General features: G+C 43.7%; 1 protein-coding gene across 1 annotated transcript in view; it reads right to left on the bottom strand.

Moving 5' to 3' along the window:
- The window catches only part of dohh (deoxyhypusine hydroxylase/monooxygenase), a 40,041-nt gene extending 22,060 nt beyond the window's left edge, over positions 1–17,981 (bottom strand). Inside the window, exons 1-4 of the mRNA XM_034180186.1 lie at positions 17,934–17,981; positions 6,230–6,336; positions 5,782–5,949; positions 1,500–1,576 (exon numbers count right to left, since the gene is read on the bottom strand). Of these exons, the coding sequence (XP_034036077.1) occupies positions 1,500–1,576; positions 5,782–5,949; positions 6,230–6,335 (351 nt within the window). The 5' untranslated portion in view covers position 6,336; positions 17,934–17,981. The remainder of the gene's footprint in view (positions 1–1,499; positions 1,577–5,781; positions 5,950–6,229; positions 6,337–17,933) is intronic.
- Between the last annotated feature and the right edge of the window lie 1,469 nt (positions 17,982–19,450).

The following is a 19,450-nucleotide window of genomic DNA, read 5'->3' as shown; positions in this document are numbered from 1 at the left end:
GTTTCTAACGTTTCAGCGTCGAATTATTATAGTTGTCACCTTTATTTTCTTTTATGTCCGGCGGAGCTCCATTACTTTGCTACCGCTGCATCCACGACGTCACCGGAAGTCCCCCTGTGAAGAGGTTTTGACATAATCCTCCAAAGCTTATATAAAGTGAAATCTTGATCCAGAATCCGGATTCGGATCGAGATCACCTCCAAAAATTATTGTTGTCTTTCATGATCTAATATTTATCCGTGGTGAAAATTTGGTGAGAATCCGTGAAGTGCTTTTGACGTAATCCTTCAAAGCCTATATAAAGTGAAACTTGATCCAGAATCCAGATCCGGATGCAGACTACCTCCAAAATGTAATGGAATCTTCCATAGCCTAATATGTATCTGTGCTGAAAATTTTAATCAAAATCCATAGCTTTGACATAATCCTGCTAACAGTAATCCCTGAAAGCCTATATAAAGTGAAACATGATCCAGAATCCAGATCACCTCCAAAATTTAATGGGTTCTTCCATGACCTAATATGTATCTGTGGTGAAAATTTCATCAAAATCCATGCAGTAGTTTTGACATAATCTTACTAGCAGACAGACAGATAAATAAATGCCAATGATTTTATTATGTCCTTGGCGAACGTAATAAAATGCTTTTTACAGTTTAAGAAAAGCATACATTTTGCCTTATCTGCATTTAACACCAGATTAAGTTTAGTTAAGTTTGACTGTACAACATGGAAGGTTGATTGCAAGAACTCTGGAGTTTGAACAATGGAGGCGAAGAACAATAGGCAACTGTATCATCTGGATAAAAATGGAAAGCAACATTTGATATGTTGTCAGAGATTATTTGTATATATGGTGAAGAGCAGAGATCCAAGTATGGAGCCCTGAGGTACACCCTTCAACACCAAGAGGAAAGAAGAGTAGCAGCCAGCAAACTGGGCAAGGTTCAGGTGCTGCTGACTGACATGAACTCTGTGGCAGAAAATTGACCAACTGCACAAATTACATGTCTCTATATAAAGAAATCCTGGTGAGAACCCTGAACTTTAAAGCTCTTCACTGAACTTTGATCATTCATGACTCACCAATACTTTAATCAATTGAACATAACGAGCCAATGTTTGCTAAGTATTTGGAACAATGTACACAGAAAGGAAGGAAGCAAGGATGCAAGCAAGGAAACATGGAAGGAAGGAAGTGGGCCTTCTAATTTGGCGCACTGTCTTAGATATCACAGGTATGAAAACATGACGGCAAGGTCATATTTTACACCAAAAGAACCTCCAAAGGTTTGTAAAGGGGGGGGGGGGGGGGGGGGGGGGTCACATGCCTCTGAGCAAGCTGACCCAGGTTAGATTTCAAACTCCACGTAACACGGACACTCCACAAAGCAAATTTAACTCTAAGAAAATCCCCTTTATGCCCTTTAACCAAGACTTCCTGTTTATGTGTGTGTGTGTGAGTGCGCCCTGTGAGAAGTTCAGCGTTCAATCCATACCTCGATGACCGGATCCAGACTGTACTCTTTCAGGAGATCCAGGACCCCAGGGTCACCAATGGCTCCAAGAGCCTCCCCTGTAAACAGACACACGGCTGTTGTCAGTGCTCACATCTTCAAACTCATCAGTCCACATACAAGGACAACTCTGAAGACTGATCAGCACCGCATTTACAGGCTCACTGTGTGGATGTGAGAACTGGAAGCCAATCAGTGACTACAGCTTTGAGCACACGTATCAGGCTGATCCTTGGCTGTCTAATGCAGGGTTCTTGTGGCTGGTTCTCCATTAGCTGTGGACCACCAAACGTTGGTGAGATCACACAGGCTGTGAAACAGCTGTGGGTGGGGAAGCTCCAGAGATCTGCGGTACTAGAAACGAACTCCTCCAAGGAGTTGGGGGTGGAGATATTGTTCTCCGACACTACAAGTCTGGGAGCATGTGGTGGTGCTGCACTTCACTGCATCCACAACACCACAGAAACACCTTGGGTCCTGTATGGCAACTACCCAGGGAAACAACCGGTTCATTCCCACATTTCTAACATAACCATCTGTCTAAGGCAGCCAGGTGAAACAAGGGCATGTCCCCTGTCCTCCTCCAGCCACGGGGGCCTAGACACTCCGGATCATGCATGAGAAACAGGCCACAAGGTCAGAATGTCGAAACAGATACTCCTCATCCTAGTCTCTCGCAGTGAATGCTTCTTTGACATATTCATTCCAGTGGAACCCAAGGATCCTTCGAAGACAGCAAGTACCAAAGGCATCCAGCCCAAGCTCATTGGTTAGTCTCCATGTCTTGCAACCATACAGTAAGACAGGAAGCACCAGTTTCAATTTATATAGCACCAAATCACAACAAAGCTGCCTCAAGGCGCATAAAAACAAGTAAGATCTAACCTTACCAACCCCTAGAGCAAGCACACAGGCGACAGTGGTAAGGGTCCCTTCACACAGAGTGTGAATTTGGTCGATTTGCGCATAAAGTGCGCATGAAGCAGGAATCGTGTAAAATCGCAGCTGTCTCTTACACCTGTTGCTACAACTATTTGAGCACACCAGCGGCTGAAAGACAAAGTGTGCACTGTGAGAGCCCATCGAACCCTCTCCCACAGGTGTCGGCCAAATTCCAGGTGACACATACAAACATCTAACACCGCTCACATGGCACTTAGAAAATGTGTGGCCAGTTGCACTCTTGGGACGACAACAGACTGCAGACAATCACTGTCGTACTCTCAGTGAAATCTAAGTGCCCCAGGAGTGTGACTTTGCAAACAGACACAATGACACATTGGTGTGTGCGCTGAACTGACAGGAGGTGTGGTTGTCGACAGAAACAGCTGTGGAGATCTCTAGTTCTGGAAATCCCAGCGGGACAACACGTACTGTGTTTGGACAGATATGAACTAACTGCCCACTGTGATGCGCATGTCTGCTTTTTGTCATTACTTGGACATAAATAAAAACATATACCATTGTGGGGACGGGCTGTAGTGAGCGAGCACGCGCATGGCGCGGACACTGACAGGCTGCTCCCAGGTTTAAACGGACAGTCAGATCAGAACACGCAGCAGGCGATCTGACTGTCACCCCACCCATGTGAGCTCTGTTTCACATGATGCGGTGTCAGTCCTGCGGCACAGCGTCCACAAGACATGCGTGTCGGGCAGAACACATGCACACAGCCGGCTGGACGCACTGGACCAGTAGATGTGGACATGAGAAGAGATAACTGCTTCATCATTCATGTCATTTCATGACTGTATGTCTGTGACTATGGGTCATCCACAGAGGAACAGATGGATCATACTTGTATTGTCCGGTTGATAAGAGAGATTCAATATACGAGGTCTGTTAGAAAAGTATCCGACCTTTTAATTTTTTCAAAAACCTGATGGATTTGTTTCAAATATTGTTATTAGAGGCATGAACAGTATTAAAACATGCATTTTGACAGTTGCAGCGAAATTCATCGGCAGGAAGCTGATGGCACAGCAAAAGCGCCTTCGTGTTGAAGCCTCACAGGACATGTTGTGACATGCTCACCTCATCCACAATTTCTCGGATAGTCACACGACTGAAAAGCCACCAAAAGCCATCTGAATCTTCCGAAGGACCAAATCCAGGGTAACCCGTGTGTTGAACCCTGAATGCATTGCCGGAATCCTAATACAGCCATAATGTCCATAAATGATTTGCAGAGAGGGTCACAAGGCTTATTTATATGACTGTTGAATTCACCAATAATCAGAATTCTATCTGCACGGGTTGACAAATTACATATAAACTCACTAAATTCATCTAAGAATTCAGAATATGAGTCCGGGGGCCTACATATAGTGACAAAATAGCATAATTATTTTTATTCTTCTGACCTTGGCTATATGTAGTATCCTGAGCAGCACGTCAGATGTTCAAAGAAATTATATTTTAGACCCCCAACAGCCAGTAAATTAAACCCAGATTTAGAAATTAGAGCAACACCCCTGCCTTGCTTTGGGTTCATTTAAGGGGAGGACAGCAGTAGATTTAAGCCAGGTTTCACATAAGCCAATCATATCTAATACCCCCACCACACTAGAGACAGAATGAGCCCGAATCCCGTCCGAATGAAAAATGCAACCTCCATTCGGGCAAAGTCGAGGCGCATTCGAAAACGTCTGACAGCATTCTGAGTGCACTCCAAAGGGTTGGTCACAGTCATGCGGCCAGCCCGAATGTAGAGCACATGCTCTCTACTTCTGAGGTGCGTTTTGGGGTGGGAAAAATATCGAATGGCAGTCAAGGTGGCCTCTAACTGCATTCTGAATATTCTCACGGTGTCAAACAGCATTCGGAACAGTCTGATCATGCTTGAGAGACATTCGCCATGGTCAAACACATCAAATCCTGCCAGCATGTCCAGGACCGCACCCCCAGTACATACCGTTTGGGATGTGCAAAGAAAATATTGTAATGTGTAAAGTCTGTGGCACGCATTCATTTTGTGAAATAGATGTTAATATTGTGCAATCATACCAAAAACTCTGTGTGTCACTGTAGGTCAATGCGCCTCAGAGCCACGCACACATCTGGACAGGGTGTTACATCCACAATAATCATATTATCAAAGATATATTGTCAGTCCCTCTCATGGGTTAGACAATGTTTCTGTAATATTATGGACATCATACATAACACCATGTGCAGATGCGCTGTCATACACCGCTGCACCACAGTGAGGCAATGCGTTTCGGCAGCATAGCATGTTTGACCGGGGTGTCACAGCTGTAATAAACATATTACGACAGATACACCAACTAACACAGTAGAAGGAATGACTGTGCAACTATTTCACCAAGCCATTACAGTATGAATAAACTAATCACCATCAGAATGGCTCCAGATGCAGATCCCACCGCTCTGCACACACCAGCCAGCCTGCAGCCTGTGTTATAATCCATGCGATCCTGGGAGCGTCGTGAGATGGCTTCATTTGTGCGAAGCGTGACGGGGCCCTAAGTGGTGTTCCATAATTACATCATTTATCAACAGTGATTTTGAGGACAGTGACCTTATGTTAATGAGACCCAAACTATGGACCTCACTGGGGTAGACTATTGGGATTTGGGGGTGGTTCCAGAGTAGTATATATAAGATGCCTAAGAAATTAGGTTTGGATTTAAAAAGTTCCATGCGGATTGTAGGTAGCAGACACAAAATATTTGACGTTGCAGGAACAGCCAGTGGGGCATCCTCAATTTTACCATTTCCCAATGTAGTAATGGGAACTAAGTTTGCAAAACATATGCCCCTAAGCTCTTTATGGGTACATCTGCAGAAACAGGCCACAGTCTCAACTTGAAAAACTTCACCAGGACCTGAAACACTTGAACCTTCATTCACCTGTGAAGATAACAGCATCACCAAACAACTCTGACCTCATGACTCCATAAGATCTTCCCAGGTGTCTCTAGATCTCAAAGACCGAGGACCCAGAGACATGTATGTCACTGCCGAGATAAGTGAACGTCTCTGCATGTTCAAGACTTTCACCTCATACTGATACACTTCTGATGGGCGACTCCTGGAACTCACTGAATGCCCAGATCTTAGTCTGGATCCAGGACCTTTGCAAACCCAGACACTGATTCCTCACTCAGCTTCTCAAGTGTTGCAATCACACTATCCATTGATTGCAGAAAAATCAAAGCATCGTCTGACTGCCTGACTGCAGGGGATGCAACACATTTTACCCCCCTTGAAGTCTGTCCAAAGGGGATGTGACATTGTTTACCTGCTTCATGTCGGACCATAGGCTCTTGCTTGGTGTCTTTAAGCACTGAAATCAAAATGGGTATGGCCCGCCTATCCTGCATCTGTCCCAGACAGTAGGCCAGTTCATGCTTCAGAAGGGCAGACTCATCTGTGAACGTCCTGCTCATCCACTCAATAGCTTCGGCACCTGAGAGCACAAAACAAACAACAAAAATGCAAAAGCAGACCCCTGTTACAAATCACGATCTATGATACAGTCCCCACAGAGCCACTCCATGGCTTCTGTGGATGTGATGGCAGAAAATGCAGTTTAACTTTTGTCTTTTGCATCCTCAGTTATCCAGCTTCATGATGGAGTGGAACAGAGATGATGTGAAAATTCAGCTAAAGTTTGCCGGAAGATTTGTTGATGTTTGTCTTAAGTTTGTCTTTCTGCTGAAATGTTTGAGTGTCTGAGCATGCATTACCTCCAAGATTCCTCAAAGTAAAGAGAGCTCTGAAGCGGCAGGCCAGGTCCCTTCCTGGGTCAGCCAGGACTCGTCCTATTGCGGCCACCTGTTCACAACTAGCCATGCTGACACACAAGGAGACAGAGACTCATCAGCTTTTCATCCACAGTCAGGCAATCTGCAAACATTATCGGCCGGCACACTCACACAAACACAAGCGATCGGGAAGGGGAAAGGCGTCAATGAGACACTGTCCTCATGTCAATTTCATTGTAAATGAAATGGTCAATATTGTGGCAATTTATTTAAAACATCAACTTTCAGATGATAAGTTGTATTTTGTCTTTGTTGATAATATGCTCGACGTTCTGCCATGGTGCTCACTTGCTGTGCCAGGAAAGTTGGGAGTCAAATCTACTTGGCACACGGCAAGTAAACCAACTGAACAAGATGCTTGTTGACAAACCCAGAAGGTGAGACCTCTGTTATGTGGGCCTCCCGAAGAGGAGGTACTGCTGGCCAACGCCAGAGGGCGCCCTGCCTGTAGTCGGGTTTCAGGCACCAGAGGGCGCAGTCACCACCCAGGAGCCAGGACTACCAGCTGTCAGTAATCATCATCACGGCACCATAAAAGCCTGGAGGAGACACCACATCTCTGCCGAGATATCAGTTTACCACTCAGGTAATTCTCTCAGCCGTTGTTTCTGTGCCGAACGCACATACCTTGTTTGTTCTGAACTTTTTGCAGGAGTACCTGGAACTCTACTTACAGCTGGAGCTGGATTTGTGGACGGTGGGGGAGTGACGATCTTCACTCCTCATTCCACTTACGTTAAGTAGTAGTTCAGGCTCTGCCGTTAACTGGTTCCAGAGTTGGAGGTGGAGGTGTTCCCTCCAAGTGGATAAACATTGTGAGTTGCTGACTGCTTACTGGGTGTCCACACACCCACCATTAACCTGTTTTTGTTCCTGCCAGCAGTACCGGATCTGACAGCTGAAGTAGAGGCCACCTGGGGACTCGGGACTTGGTGGCTTCGGTGTACTGCAGGTCTTCGTTGGCGGCAGAACCTTGTGGGCCCCGGCTCTTCTCTGGATAGGCGTCTCCTACCCTCGGGCCTGCCCACACATCACCTGTTGTATTTTGTAATTGACTGTCAAAAAGCAGTATTCGACCTGTTGTGCACATTTGCCACAATAAATTGTATTTATTGGACTATCTATTGACCATTCATTTGCGCCCCCTGTTGTGGGTCCGTGTCATTACACTTCCCCAACAACCTCATTCATTAAAACCACCAGAAACTGGGTTTCACACAAACCTAACATACCCAATCCATGATCTAACCCCAGACCACTGAGCACAATCATCTGATGTCCAAATGTAGCGTCACTACTGACTGTGTAACGCAGAACATTGCTGTCAGTTAAGGACATCAGTTTTATCTTTATTTTGAGGGAGGTGATGGTCTAGTGCAGGGGTATTCAACTCCAGTCCTCAAGCGCCGGTATCCGCAACATTTAGATGTGTCCCTGTTCCAAGACACCTGAATAAAACGGTTGAATTCCCTCCTCAGTATGCAGTCACGTTCTCCAGAGTGCTGCTAATGGCTTCATTAATTCACTCAGGTGTGTTGAAGCAGAGACACATCTAAAAAAGCTGCAGGACACCGGCCCTCAAGGAATGGAGTTGAAGACCCCTGGTCTAGTGGTTAAGCATTAGGCTTCAGACCAGAGGATCCTCAGTTCAAAACCCAGCCAAAATCACCCTTGAGCAAGGTACTTAATCCCCAAGTTGCTGCCGGCGTGCAGTGAGCGCCTTGCATGGGAGCACCCTGACATTGGTGTGTGCGTGTGTTTGTGTGAATATGAGGCTTAACTGTAAAGCACCTTGAGCTTCTGATGCAGATGGAAAAGCGCTATATAAATGCAGTCCATTTATGGTCATCAGGTTCCTCTGTCTGAAGGTTTTAAATCTGGGGGACAGACACATAATAAATGGACTGCATTTATATAGTGTTTTTCCATCTGCATCAGACGCTCAAAGCGTTTTACAATAACGCCTCACATTCACCCGATGTCAGGCTGATGCCATGCAAGGTGCCCATTACACACCGGGAGCAACTAGAGGATTAAGGACCTTGCCCAAGAACCCTTAGTGATTTTGCAGTCAGCTGAGATTTGAACTGAGGATCCTCTGGTTTCAAGCACAACACTTTAAACACTAGACCATCACCTCCCATAAATACTGCACAATACACAATACTGCAGACAGCCAGTACCTTTGTGGTTTCAAATCCAGCTGGGGTGAGTGTGGTTTTTTTCTACCAGAAAAAAAAAAAGTCAGTTTGACCAACCACATGGACACACAGCTGAGCCTGTTTGTGGACAGTCATCACCCTTAAAGTCTGTCACACTTTAAAACCAGTCAGTCTGAAATTAATCTCTTACAAATAGGACTGTACGGTATGACCTAAAATTCATATCGCGGTATAAACTGAATCCCTTCAAGATAACGGTATCGCGATATAAACTTAAGTGTAAAAATTATGTGTTTCTGAATGTGTCCCTTAGCAAAGGTAAATTGATCAAAAATAGATAAATAAAAATGACAACAAAAAATAAAAACAGATAAAATGTAATTCTGAAAACATTTATTGTGCAGATCTCAAAACTACTGGTACAATTTGCCAGAAGGTACATCTAAGATGCAAACCTAGATCTGATGTTTTGGTGAAAGAATTAAATTAATTTATGGTCAGTGGCTGAAGTTTCATCTCTTGAACACTAGATGGCACACCCGCTCTGAATACATGAAGTGCTTTCAGGACAGTAACTTCCTCATTTACAAAACTCAACATTTTATAAAAAATACCTAATTTACTCATATTTGAAGTCAGTCTGGGTAAAGTGACATTACTTGGCTGATTTTGTCTTTCTAATCCGGTAAAATCACCCTTGTGTTATTTAACGTGGTGCTTTCTCAAATGATTGATTCAGGTCATGACAGAGCTTCCGCCTTCCCCCACTGCGTCGGCTGAAATAAATAAACAATGGCTTTGCAAATATCAGCGACAGAACAGCCCTCTCCGCCGCAGCAAACTGGTCCTCACACACACAGCCGCTTCACAGAGGAGTTTTTTTTTTTTAATCGAAAAACTCAGCAGGCGTTATCATGATTAGTCGGTGGAGTCCAAATCTCTACCGTCGGCCAAAATTATATCATGTACCGGCTAAACTGTGCTGGCCTACTTACAAACCACATTCCACTGAAGTGACACTTGTCTTCACAGAGGACAAAAGTTATTTTAAGTGCTACCCACTGACATGAGGCTTCTTTTCTCCACAGCAATAGTGAGGCAGCTTAAGTCAATATAACATAAGAATCTTTCACTTGGTGATACAAGCACCAAATTTGAAGTACTTCAGGACCTCCTCTCTTAGAAAAGGTCGCTATCCAGGTGAAAAAACAAAATGTCTGACATTTTTCAAGATGGCTGCCACGTTAAAGGTGAAAAAGGGTGTTTTCAGCTCAGAATGTCAAGGAATCAAAACATCTGAGTAATGCAAATATCAAAATGTATGTATTCTGACCAGGAGAACTTAATAGTATCAATGTCATTCCAAAATGGTCACCATTTTTAAAAATGGCAGCCATTTCATGACTGAAAATGCATATTTATGACACATCCAGCTGTCCGATCACGTTATTACATATTACATACAAAACCTTGCCATCATTGTTGTAATACAATGTTAACTAGCTCTTGTTTTCAATATTATGAATCAGAGTGATGCCATAGCACAACCAGGGCACACTGGTGGCATCACTGCTGTGAGACTCAGCATGGGGTTCAGTGTCGGCTTGTAGTACAGTAGCTGTAGTTTACTAACTATTGTAGTAGTATACTCACTACAGTTTTCAGTATTTCAGTGTCCCAAATGCTATCTAATAAGCCCCTGTATATAGCTTAACTAGAAATTTAGTTAGTTGAATCGACAGGATGTGCCAGCGTGGGAGAGCCGAGCCAAGGGTAATGGGGCATCAGTTACCCGGATTCTGTACAGATCGCATGGGACTTAAATGGCACTGGATGAACGATCGGGCTAGGTGTAGGGCACAAGAGGCCTGAACCTTGTTGTATCCCATACCTCAATGTGCTTTGATATTTCATACGGCTGGGTGGTAAAAGGATAGCCCCTCGGCCTTTAACCGTATTACGCAAGATGTCTACAAAAAATCCATTGAGTTGCAGTACTAGAACAGACTGGAAGAAGTGCTGCCTCTGTCAGACAGATACAAAAGAGGAGCTGAAATCTCCCCCTACTCATTATAAGTGTAGTTCTGATGGCTATTCCATGACAGCCACAAACATACCACTCTTTCAAGAAATCAACCTGCTGACAAGATAGTATCCCTGTGTGCTGAAAATGTTGTAATTGTGACCAAAGGCAAAGAAGCTCTGTCCAACAAACCCATCAGTCTGGAGAGCTTGAGCCCATGCAACCATGAAGAAGCTGACACCAGAATCTTCACACATGCTCTTGATGCAGCCAAGCAAAAGGCAAAATCTGTGTTAGTTAAGGCAAGTGATACAGATATTCTTGTTGTTGCAGTCATCAATTTTGCAACTCTCCAGGATGCAGGATTGGAAATGCTGTGGATTGAGTTTGGCCATGGTCATTCCCTCAGGTGGTTGCCAATCCATGACACTGTGTTGAATCTTGGCCCAGAGAAGTCCAATGGTATGCTGTTCGTCCATGCCTTCACTGGCTGCGATGTTGTATCATCTTTCCGTGGCAAAGGCAAGAAAACAGCATGGCATGCATGGGACTTTTGTCCTGAAGTGACCCATGTCTTCAATAAGCTCAGTAAATGTCCGGCAGTCATAGAAGATGTTGACTTGAACATTCTTGAGAAGTCTGTCATCATTATGTATGACAAGAACAGCACTGCAAACAAGGTTGATGAGGCAAGACTGGACTTGTTTGCTCAGAAACAGAGACCGTATGATGCCATTCCACCAACAAGTGCATCCCTCTTCGAGCATGTAAAACAGCCTGTCTTCCAAGCTGCCTGTATATGGGGCAAGGCTACTGTGTGTGAAATGCAAATTGAAAGCCCTGCCAACTGGGATTGGATAAAAGATGGTGAGATCTGGAAAGTTTTGTGGTCAAAGCTTCCTGCAATTGCAGAGAGTTGCCAGCAATTGACAAAATGTGGATGCAAGACTGACTGCCGAGGAAGATGCAAATGCTATCACTTCAGCCTCAAGTGTACACAGTTATGTTCCTGCAAATGTGATGAATGAAAAGAACTTATGCAAACTGTACATCAACAGAGACTTTGTTTCACACCAAAGCAACAAACATGTAATCATTGGTGTTATGTTTTTAGGAAATTTAGCAGATTGCAAACATCATTGAACGAGTGTTCATTTATATCGTTTACATAAAATGACCTGATTTTTCAATATTTTTTGTTTTTTGACTGCATAATTGGATTTTGTAGGCTCCAAATCATATATTTCCATTGCTACATCTTCCAGATATGGTTATTCAATTAAAATATAGGTAAAACAAGCTTAAAAACAAGTTTGATTGGTGGCCATCTTGGAAAATGGTGGCCATTTTGTTTTTTTACCTGGATAGCGACCTTTTTTAAGAGAGTAGGTCCTGAAGCACCTCTGTTCCAAATTTAGTGCTTGTATCACCAAGTGAAAGATTATTTGAGGTATATGCTGCACTACAAAGTTCAGTTTAGGGTTGCACCCTTTACCGATTCCTGGAAGCCTTTAATGATATTCTGCGTCTGTGAGGAACACTTGCTCCAATGTTGGCTTTCGGCCTTGCTGCTTACATGTAGAAAGTTCTCCTGATTCTCTGAATCTTCTGATTATATTATGGACTGTAGATGATGGAATCCCTAAATTCCTTGCAATTGAACATTGAGAAACATTGTTCTTAAACTGTTGGAGTATTTTTTCACGCAGCTGTTCACAAAGTGGTGATCCTCGCCCCATCTTTGCTTGTGAATGGCTGAGCCTTTTTGGGATGCTCCTTTTATACCCAATCATGACACTCACCTGTTTCCAATTAACTTGTTCACCTGTGTAATGTTCCAAACAGGTGTTCTTTGAGCATTCATCAACTTTCCCCGTCTTTTGTTGCCCCTGTTTCAGCTTTTTTGAAATGTGTTGCAGGCATCCATTTCAAAATGAGCAAATATTTGCACAAAACAAAGTCTATTAGTCTGAACATTAAATATATTGTCTTTGTGGTGTATTCAACTGAATATAGGTTGAAGAGGATGTGTAAATCATTGTTATCTGTTTTTATTTACATTTTACACAATGTTCCAACTTCATTGGAACTGGGGTTGTAAAGCGGTTGGCTTTGGTTTGTCACACCCAGGGATGTGTGTAAAACTTAACACCATATTACAGAGTAGGCAGCAAGCAGACGCTATCACCACAGCGCTCCACACCACGCTGAGCCACCTGGGAGCTATGTGAGGATGCTCTTCCTGGACTTCAGCTCAGCCTTCAACCACATCATCCCGGAGATCCTGGTCCAGAAACCGACACATCTGGGCATCTCCACCCCCATCTGCCAGTGGATCAAGGACTTCCTCACAAACCGCCCACAGTCCGTGAAACTTGGCCCCCACCTTTCCGCCACTATCACATAAAGTTTGCGGATGATACCACTGTGGTTGGGCTCATCTCATGGGGGGATGAATCTGATTATAGAGATGAGGTCAACCGACTGACAGCATGGTGTTCAGCTAACAACCTGCCGTTGAACATCACAAAACAAAAGAAATAATCCTGGACTTCAGGAAGGGCAGGGCTGACCCAGCTCTACATCCATGGGGACTGTGTGGAAAGGGTCAGCTCCATCAGGTTCCTGGGAGTGCAGCTCTCTGACAGCCTCTCCTGGACTGCCAACACCACAGTGATGGTGAAGAAAGCCCATCAGCGACTCCACTTCCTTAGGGTGCTCAGGAGGAACAATCTGGAGGAGAAGCTGCTGGTGTTGCTCTACAGAGCCATCATCAAGAGCATCCTGACGTACTGCATTACAGCGTGGTACGGGGGGTGCTCAGCAGCAGGCAGAAGAGCACTGCAGAGTGTGATCAACATGACCCAGGGGATCACTGGCTGCTCTCTGCCCAGCCTGGAGGACATTGCCAGCTCTCGTTACCTCAGCAGAGCTGCCAGCATCAGCAAAGACACATCCCACCCCAGCAACCACCTGTTTGACCTACTACCCTCCGGCCGACGGTATAGGTCAATCAAAACTAGGTCAAAGACTCAGGGACAGCTTTCTCCCCAGAGCGATCACTGCACTGAACAATAACAAACCAATTTAATCTGCACTTTTCAAGTTTCTTGTGCAATAGCTGTACCCATGTGCAATATTTTCCAGTGCAATATTATTCCACAGTTGTACATAATTCTCGTTTTACATTTTACTTTGGTCCACATTTTTAATTTAGTTGGACATATATTTAAATTATTCATTTGTTAAATTTCATTATCTTTTATTTGGCTAACAATTATTAGCACCTCAGAAAAGCACCTTTGGAGTTGCACTCAAAACCCGTCCTGCCTCAAAGCAACCACAATAATACCTGTGCCGAAGAAGTCTTCCATCACCAGCCTGAAAGATTACTGTCTGATGGCCCTTACTCCGGTAGTCATGAAGTGCTTTGAGAGACTAGTTCTCCAGCACATCAAGGTCTATCTTCCTCCAGACTTTGACCCTCACCAGTTCGCATACCGTGCGAACAGATCCACGGAGGATGCCATCGCCGTAGCTCTCCACTCTGCACTGAGCCACCTGTAGCAGCAGCAGAGCTACGTTCGGATGCTCTTTGTGGATTACAGTTCAGCCTGCAATACAATAATCCCGGACATTCTCACTACAAAACTGGCCATTCTCGGCCTCCCCCCCTCACATGTGCCTGGATCAAGGACTTTCAGACCAACCAGCCCCAGACTGTGAGACTTGGCCCCCACCTCTCCTCCACCTGCATGGTGAGCATCGGCTCCCCACAGGGCTGTGTACTGAGCCCCCTCCTATACTGCCTCTACACCTACGACTGCAGTTCGGCCCACCAAAACAACCTGGTCATCAAGTTTGCTGATGACACCACTGTGGTCGGACTCGTCTTTAAGGGTGATGACACAGCTTATAGAGAGGAGGTCCTGAAGCTGGCAGCACTGAACACCAAGAAAACCAAGGAAATCATCATTGACTACAGGAAGCACAGCATTGACCCAGCCCCCCTTTTCATCAATGGCGAGCGTGTGGAGAGGGTTCACACCTTCAAGTTTCTCGGTGTCCTCATCTCCGATGATATCTCCTGGTCTGTGAACATCACAGCAGTCACCAAGAAGGCTCAGCAGCGGCTACACTTCCTGAGAGTCCTCAGGAAGCACAAGCTGGACTCCAACCTGCTGCTGACCTATCGAGCATCCATGCTGACATACTACATCACAGTATGGTACGGCAGCTGTACTGCTGCAGACAGGCAGAGGCTCCAGAGAGTCGCAAAGACAGCCCAAAAGATCATTGGCTGCCCTCTCCCCTCCCTGATGGGTATTTACAGCTCCTGCTGCCTTAGCAGAGCCCTAAACATCACTAAACACAGCTCCCACCCTGGCTTTGAACTGTTTGACCTGATGCCCTCAGGGAAGCGCTACAGGTGTATTAAGACCAGAACAAACAGACTCAAATACAGTTTCTTTCCCAAAGCAGTAACCATCCTGAATTCCCACATGCACTGACGATAATGTGCAACATTCCATCCCATAATGTGCAATATTTAAATTTTTAACAATGTATGTATGTTTTTCCTCCCAAAATCAGATGTCTTGCGTTCTTTATGAATTATATTGATGCTGACGTGCAGCCGGCTGAGTTCAGCCGGCTGGAGTGACATTCATGCCATTAATGTCTGAAAGGAAATGCTTTTGACAACAACTACAGATTTTGTTTATTTCTATTTAAATCCTGGGCTCAAGGATCCAGTGGCCAATTTTATGTGAATTTACTTTAAAACTCAATAAAATGTTATTGACATAGAAAACCTGTAAATGCCTACTTTTAATACACAGAAAATTCACAGGAGGTATTGATAAAGGAATCGATAATGGCATCGATAGATAAAATCTTATCAATATGTTTAGCCTGTTCACGTGTCTTAATAAGAAAGAACTGGCTCGTTTGCAGGTTGTGCAAAACTCCGCTGCACAGCTTCTGACCTGCACCCACAGGAGAGCCCATACTAGCCCAATACTCAAGTCCCTGCATTGGCTCCCTGTCTCGTTTAGGACAAATTATAAAATCCTGGTGCTTACATTTAGAGCTCTGCATGGGCATGTATTTGTATTTATTGATTTTATCATGTGAAGCACTTTGTGACCCTGGTCTGTGAAAAGTGCTATATAAATAAAGTTTACTTACTTACTTAATATCCATCCCTATGTAAAAATGTGTTAGTTATGCCAAAAATATTTTTTTAAAAATGTGAGATGTTTAAAAAAAAAAACAATGTTTAAAATATGACAGAAGGTAAAAATGGAAGACAAGAAAGTTCTTTAAAACCATGTTTAAAATGTTTATAAAGGCTGTAAAATGTGTGAATGCATACAGTTCCTTATAAACACACAAATACTTTTAAAATGTGTTTTAAGATGTGTTAAAGAATAAAAGGAAACACAAAGATGTTGAATTTGTGTGTATGTGTCGGGGGGGGGCAGCTATTCATTTGTTCTCTGAGGGGGGCACACTCTCCCACACTTTGAAAACCCTTGCCCAAGAGCAAGCACACAGGTGACAGTGGTAAGGAAAAACTCCCTTTGATATTGAGGAAGAAACCTCAAGCAGACCAGACTCAGAGGGGTGAGCCACTGCTTAAGCCATTGTAACAGTTACAAGGTTTTTACAAAGTTTCATAAAGGTGAAGAATCAGAAAACAGGAAAATCAAACAACATAAAAAATAAAAAGTGCAGTTGTTGAGAATAGAATAGAATGCCTTTTATTGTCATTATACAATGTACAACGAGATTAAAAGCCAACTCCAAAATCAGTGTAGGCAAGTAACAAGAAAAGCAGCAATATCAAATAATAAGTATCAAAAAATATATATATGATGTAAACATTAGAAGGTAAGGTGCACGGTCCTGGATGGTATGTACATTGCAGAATAAGTATACATACTTATTCTTATATACAACAGACCTAAACATGTTTAGGTCTGTTGTAGTTTGTTGTCTGTGTTCCAAAGTTTGGAAAGAGGTGTCATTTGATTTAAAATGGCGATTCGCTTTGAAGTTATTAATTCCGACCGGACTCTAACTTGACTCGGCAGAGATCGGAGCAGCGTTTGGAGCTGTGCGAACAGAACAGAGGACGATTCTTGTTTCTTACCTGCAACAAGATCCCAGTTAGCGACTTTAATGCGCACAAAAGTGACTCACGATTGACATCTTTAAATGGCTTTGAGAGGGGTTAAGAAGCGGACTTGCTGCTTCTGAAAACCATCGAAGCAACAAAGCAGTGCTCCGGCCCACTGCTTCGTTGGTTCAGGCTTCAAGAACAGCCGCTGCAGAAGAGTTTGTTTACAGACCTGCTGCAGGGTCTGTAATCTAGTAGACAAATGATCATTTTCCTAGTACAACACCCTCAAAAACAAAGACTGCTCTGAAGGACCAATAAGGGAATCATTAAGCAAAAAGGCTATTGATGTCAGGAGAGCGAATCATTTCTTTATGATTCTCGAAAAGAAGCGGGCCTTGATAACCATTCCTTCCACCCCCACTGAAGAACTCTGGCGCCCCTCAGGGAAGGCGTGCCTCACAGTTTGAAAACCACTGCTCTCGGGGTTGGTAAGGTTAGACCTTACTCGTGTGAAGCGCCTTGAGGCAGCTTTGTTGTGATTTGGTGCTATATAAATGAAAATAAATTGAAACAGAAAAAAGTAAAGCCCGGGCTTTTAATAAAGAAAATACTGTACACTTATTTAACTCTGTCTTTTATTTATCAATTTGACACAATAAATGTATTCTCAAACTCATTCATCTGTCAATTATCTCACTAACGTTGTTCGACGTGGATGGGAACAGCAGGCTGTTTGTGATACAATGTTTCAGGTATGTGAGAGGCAATAAAAGAAAAATGCTTAAAATGGCAGGGGGTCAAAATTAGTACCCTTTTGGGTAAATATTAATCTTGGTGCAAAAAAACAAACAAAAAAAAAACACAGAAGATAAATAACATCCCTAGTTCTCAAGACCAGGCACCTAAGTGGCTCTACTCTTTTCTACTCTCCTATTTTAGTCTTTTTAGATATACCTTTGTATACTGGCATAGTTCCACCTTAGAATTGGAATATAATATACACCTTACTGAATTTTCATGTAAACTAAGTTATACAAACTAAATGTGTAAACAAAGCACATGATAACCAAAATACAACAAAGTATATTGGAGGATGAGTTTGAACCTTTTGGCATCCGGTAGATCCTGTGTCACTGTTACGTCACAGGCGGTACGTAAGGGTCGAGGGGCACAGAATCTTCTACTGCATCGACTGAAAATCCTTCAGCCGCGTTTCACGGCGTTCTGGCAGTTTGGACGCCCGTTTTTACATCGTTGTAAAGACACTTTTGTCATTAAATTTACGTTTTTAACCTGAGATTGTTAAACACTCACCTTCTGTGAAACGATCCAAAGCACACACGTTCGTTTGTTCTTCTTCTTCTGTCGGTAATGGCGGAGAGCAAAAAAAAACTCACACAGCGCCACCTGTTGCGCTGGAGCGTATAATTACATGGCTGCGTGTATATGGGAATGCGCATGCGCGACCTGGCTGGCTCAAAGGTCGGGAGGTGTAAAAACTAAGACGCTTCGTCGGTCAGTGACAGCCATACATGTCAACCTATATGGATTGTCCGTAAATTATACGTATTTTTCCGAGTTTCAGAGTCATACGGACGAACAAATAAAGTCTTACGGATATTCCGGGTTTGGTCTGCAACGGGTCTGTAATCAACCGTTTCTGCAGCGCGACTCCACTTTGATGCGTGAGCCATTGAAGCAATGCTTCGAACCACTGCTCTTCAGAAGCGGCAAGTCCGCTTCTTAACTCCTGTCAAAGCCATTAAAATATCGTGAGTCGCTTTTGTGTGGATTAAAGTCACTAACTGGGACTGTTGTCATGTTGTGGTCAAGAAACGAGAATCGTCCTCCGTTCCGTTGACACACAATTGCCGCTTTAAATAAAATGACACCTCTTTCCAAATGCTGTAATACAGAAAATAAACTACAATCGACTAAATCGACGTTTTTTTCTTCCCAAAATGAGACGTCCTGTGTTCTTTATGAATTAAACTGATGCTGACATACAGCACAGCCAGCTGTAAGAGCTCAGCTCATATGGAAAGACATTCAGGCCAAAATGAAAGGAAATGCTTTTGACAAAAACTACAGATTTTATTTCAGTTTATGTCCAGAGATCAAGGATCAACCATATAGAGTTTATTATGTCCAGAGTTTAAAGATCCAGTGACCAATTTCATATTTATTTACTTTAAATCAAATCAAATTAATTTTATTTATATAGCGCCAAATCACAACAAACAGTTGCCCCAAGGCGCTTTATATTGCAAGGCAAAGCCATACAATAATTACGGAAAAACCCCAACGGTCAAAACGACCCCCTGTGAGCAAGCACTTGGCGACAGTGGGATGGAAAAACTCCCTTTTAACAGGAAGAAACCTCCAGCAGAACCAGGCTCAGGGAGGGGCAGTCTTCTGCTGGGACTGGTTGGGGCTGAGGGGAGAGAATCAGGAAAAAGACATGCTGTGGGGGGGAGCAGAGATCGATCACTAATGATTAAATGCAGAGTGGTGCATACAGAGCAAAAAGAGAAAGAAACACTCAGTGCATCATGGGAACCCCCCAGCAGTCTAACTCTATAGCAGCATAACTAAGGAATGGTTCAGGGTCACCTGATCCAGCCCTAACTATAAGCTTTAGCAAAAAGGAAAGTTTTAAGCCTAATCTTAAAAGTAGAGAGGGTGTCTGTCTCCCTGATCCGAATTGGGAGCTGGTTCCAGAGGAGAGGAGCCTGAAAGCTGAAGGCTGTGCCTCCCATTCTACTCTTACAAACCCTAGGAACTACAAGTAAGCCTGCAGTCTGAGAGCGAAGCGCTCTATTGGGGTGATA

The sequence above is a fragment of the Thalassophryne amazonica genome, chromosome 10, assembly GCF_902500255.1.
Source record: "Thalassophryne amazonica chromosome 10, fThaAma1.1, whole genome shotgun sequence".
Classification (NCBI taxonomy): Eukaryota; Metazoa; Chordata; class Actinopteri; order Batrachoidiformes; family Batrachoididae; genus Thalassophryne; species Thalassophryne amazonica.
This window is presented reverse-complemented; position numbering and strand designations above follow the sequence as displayed.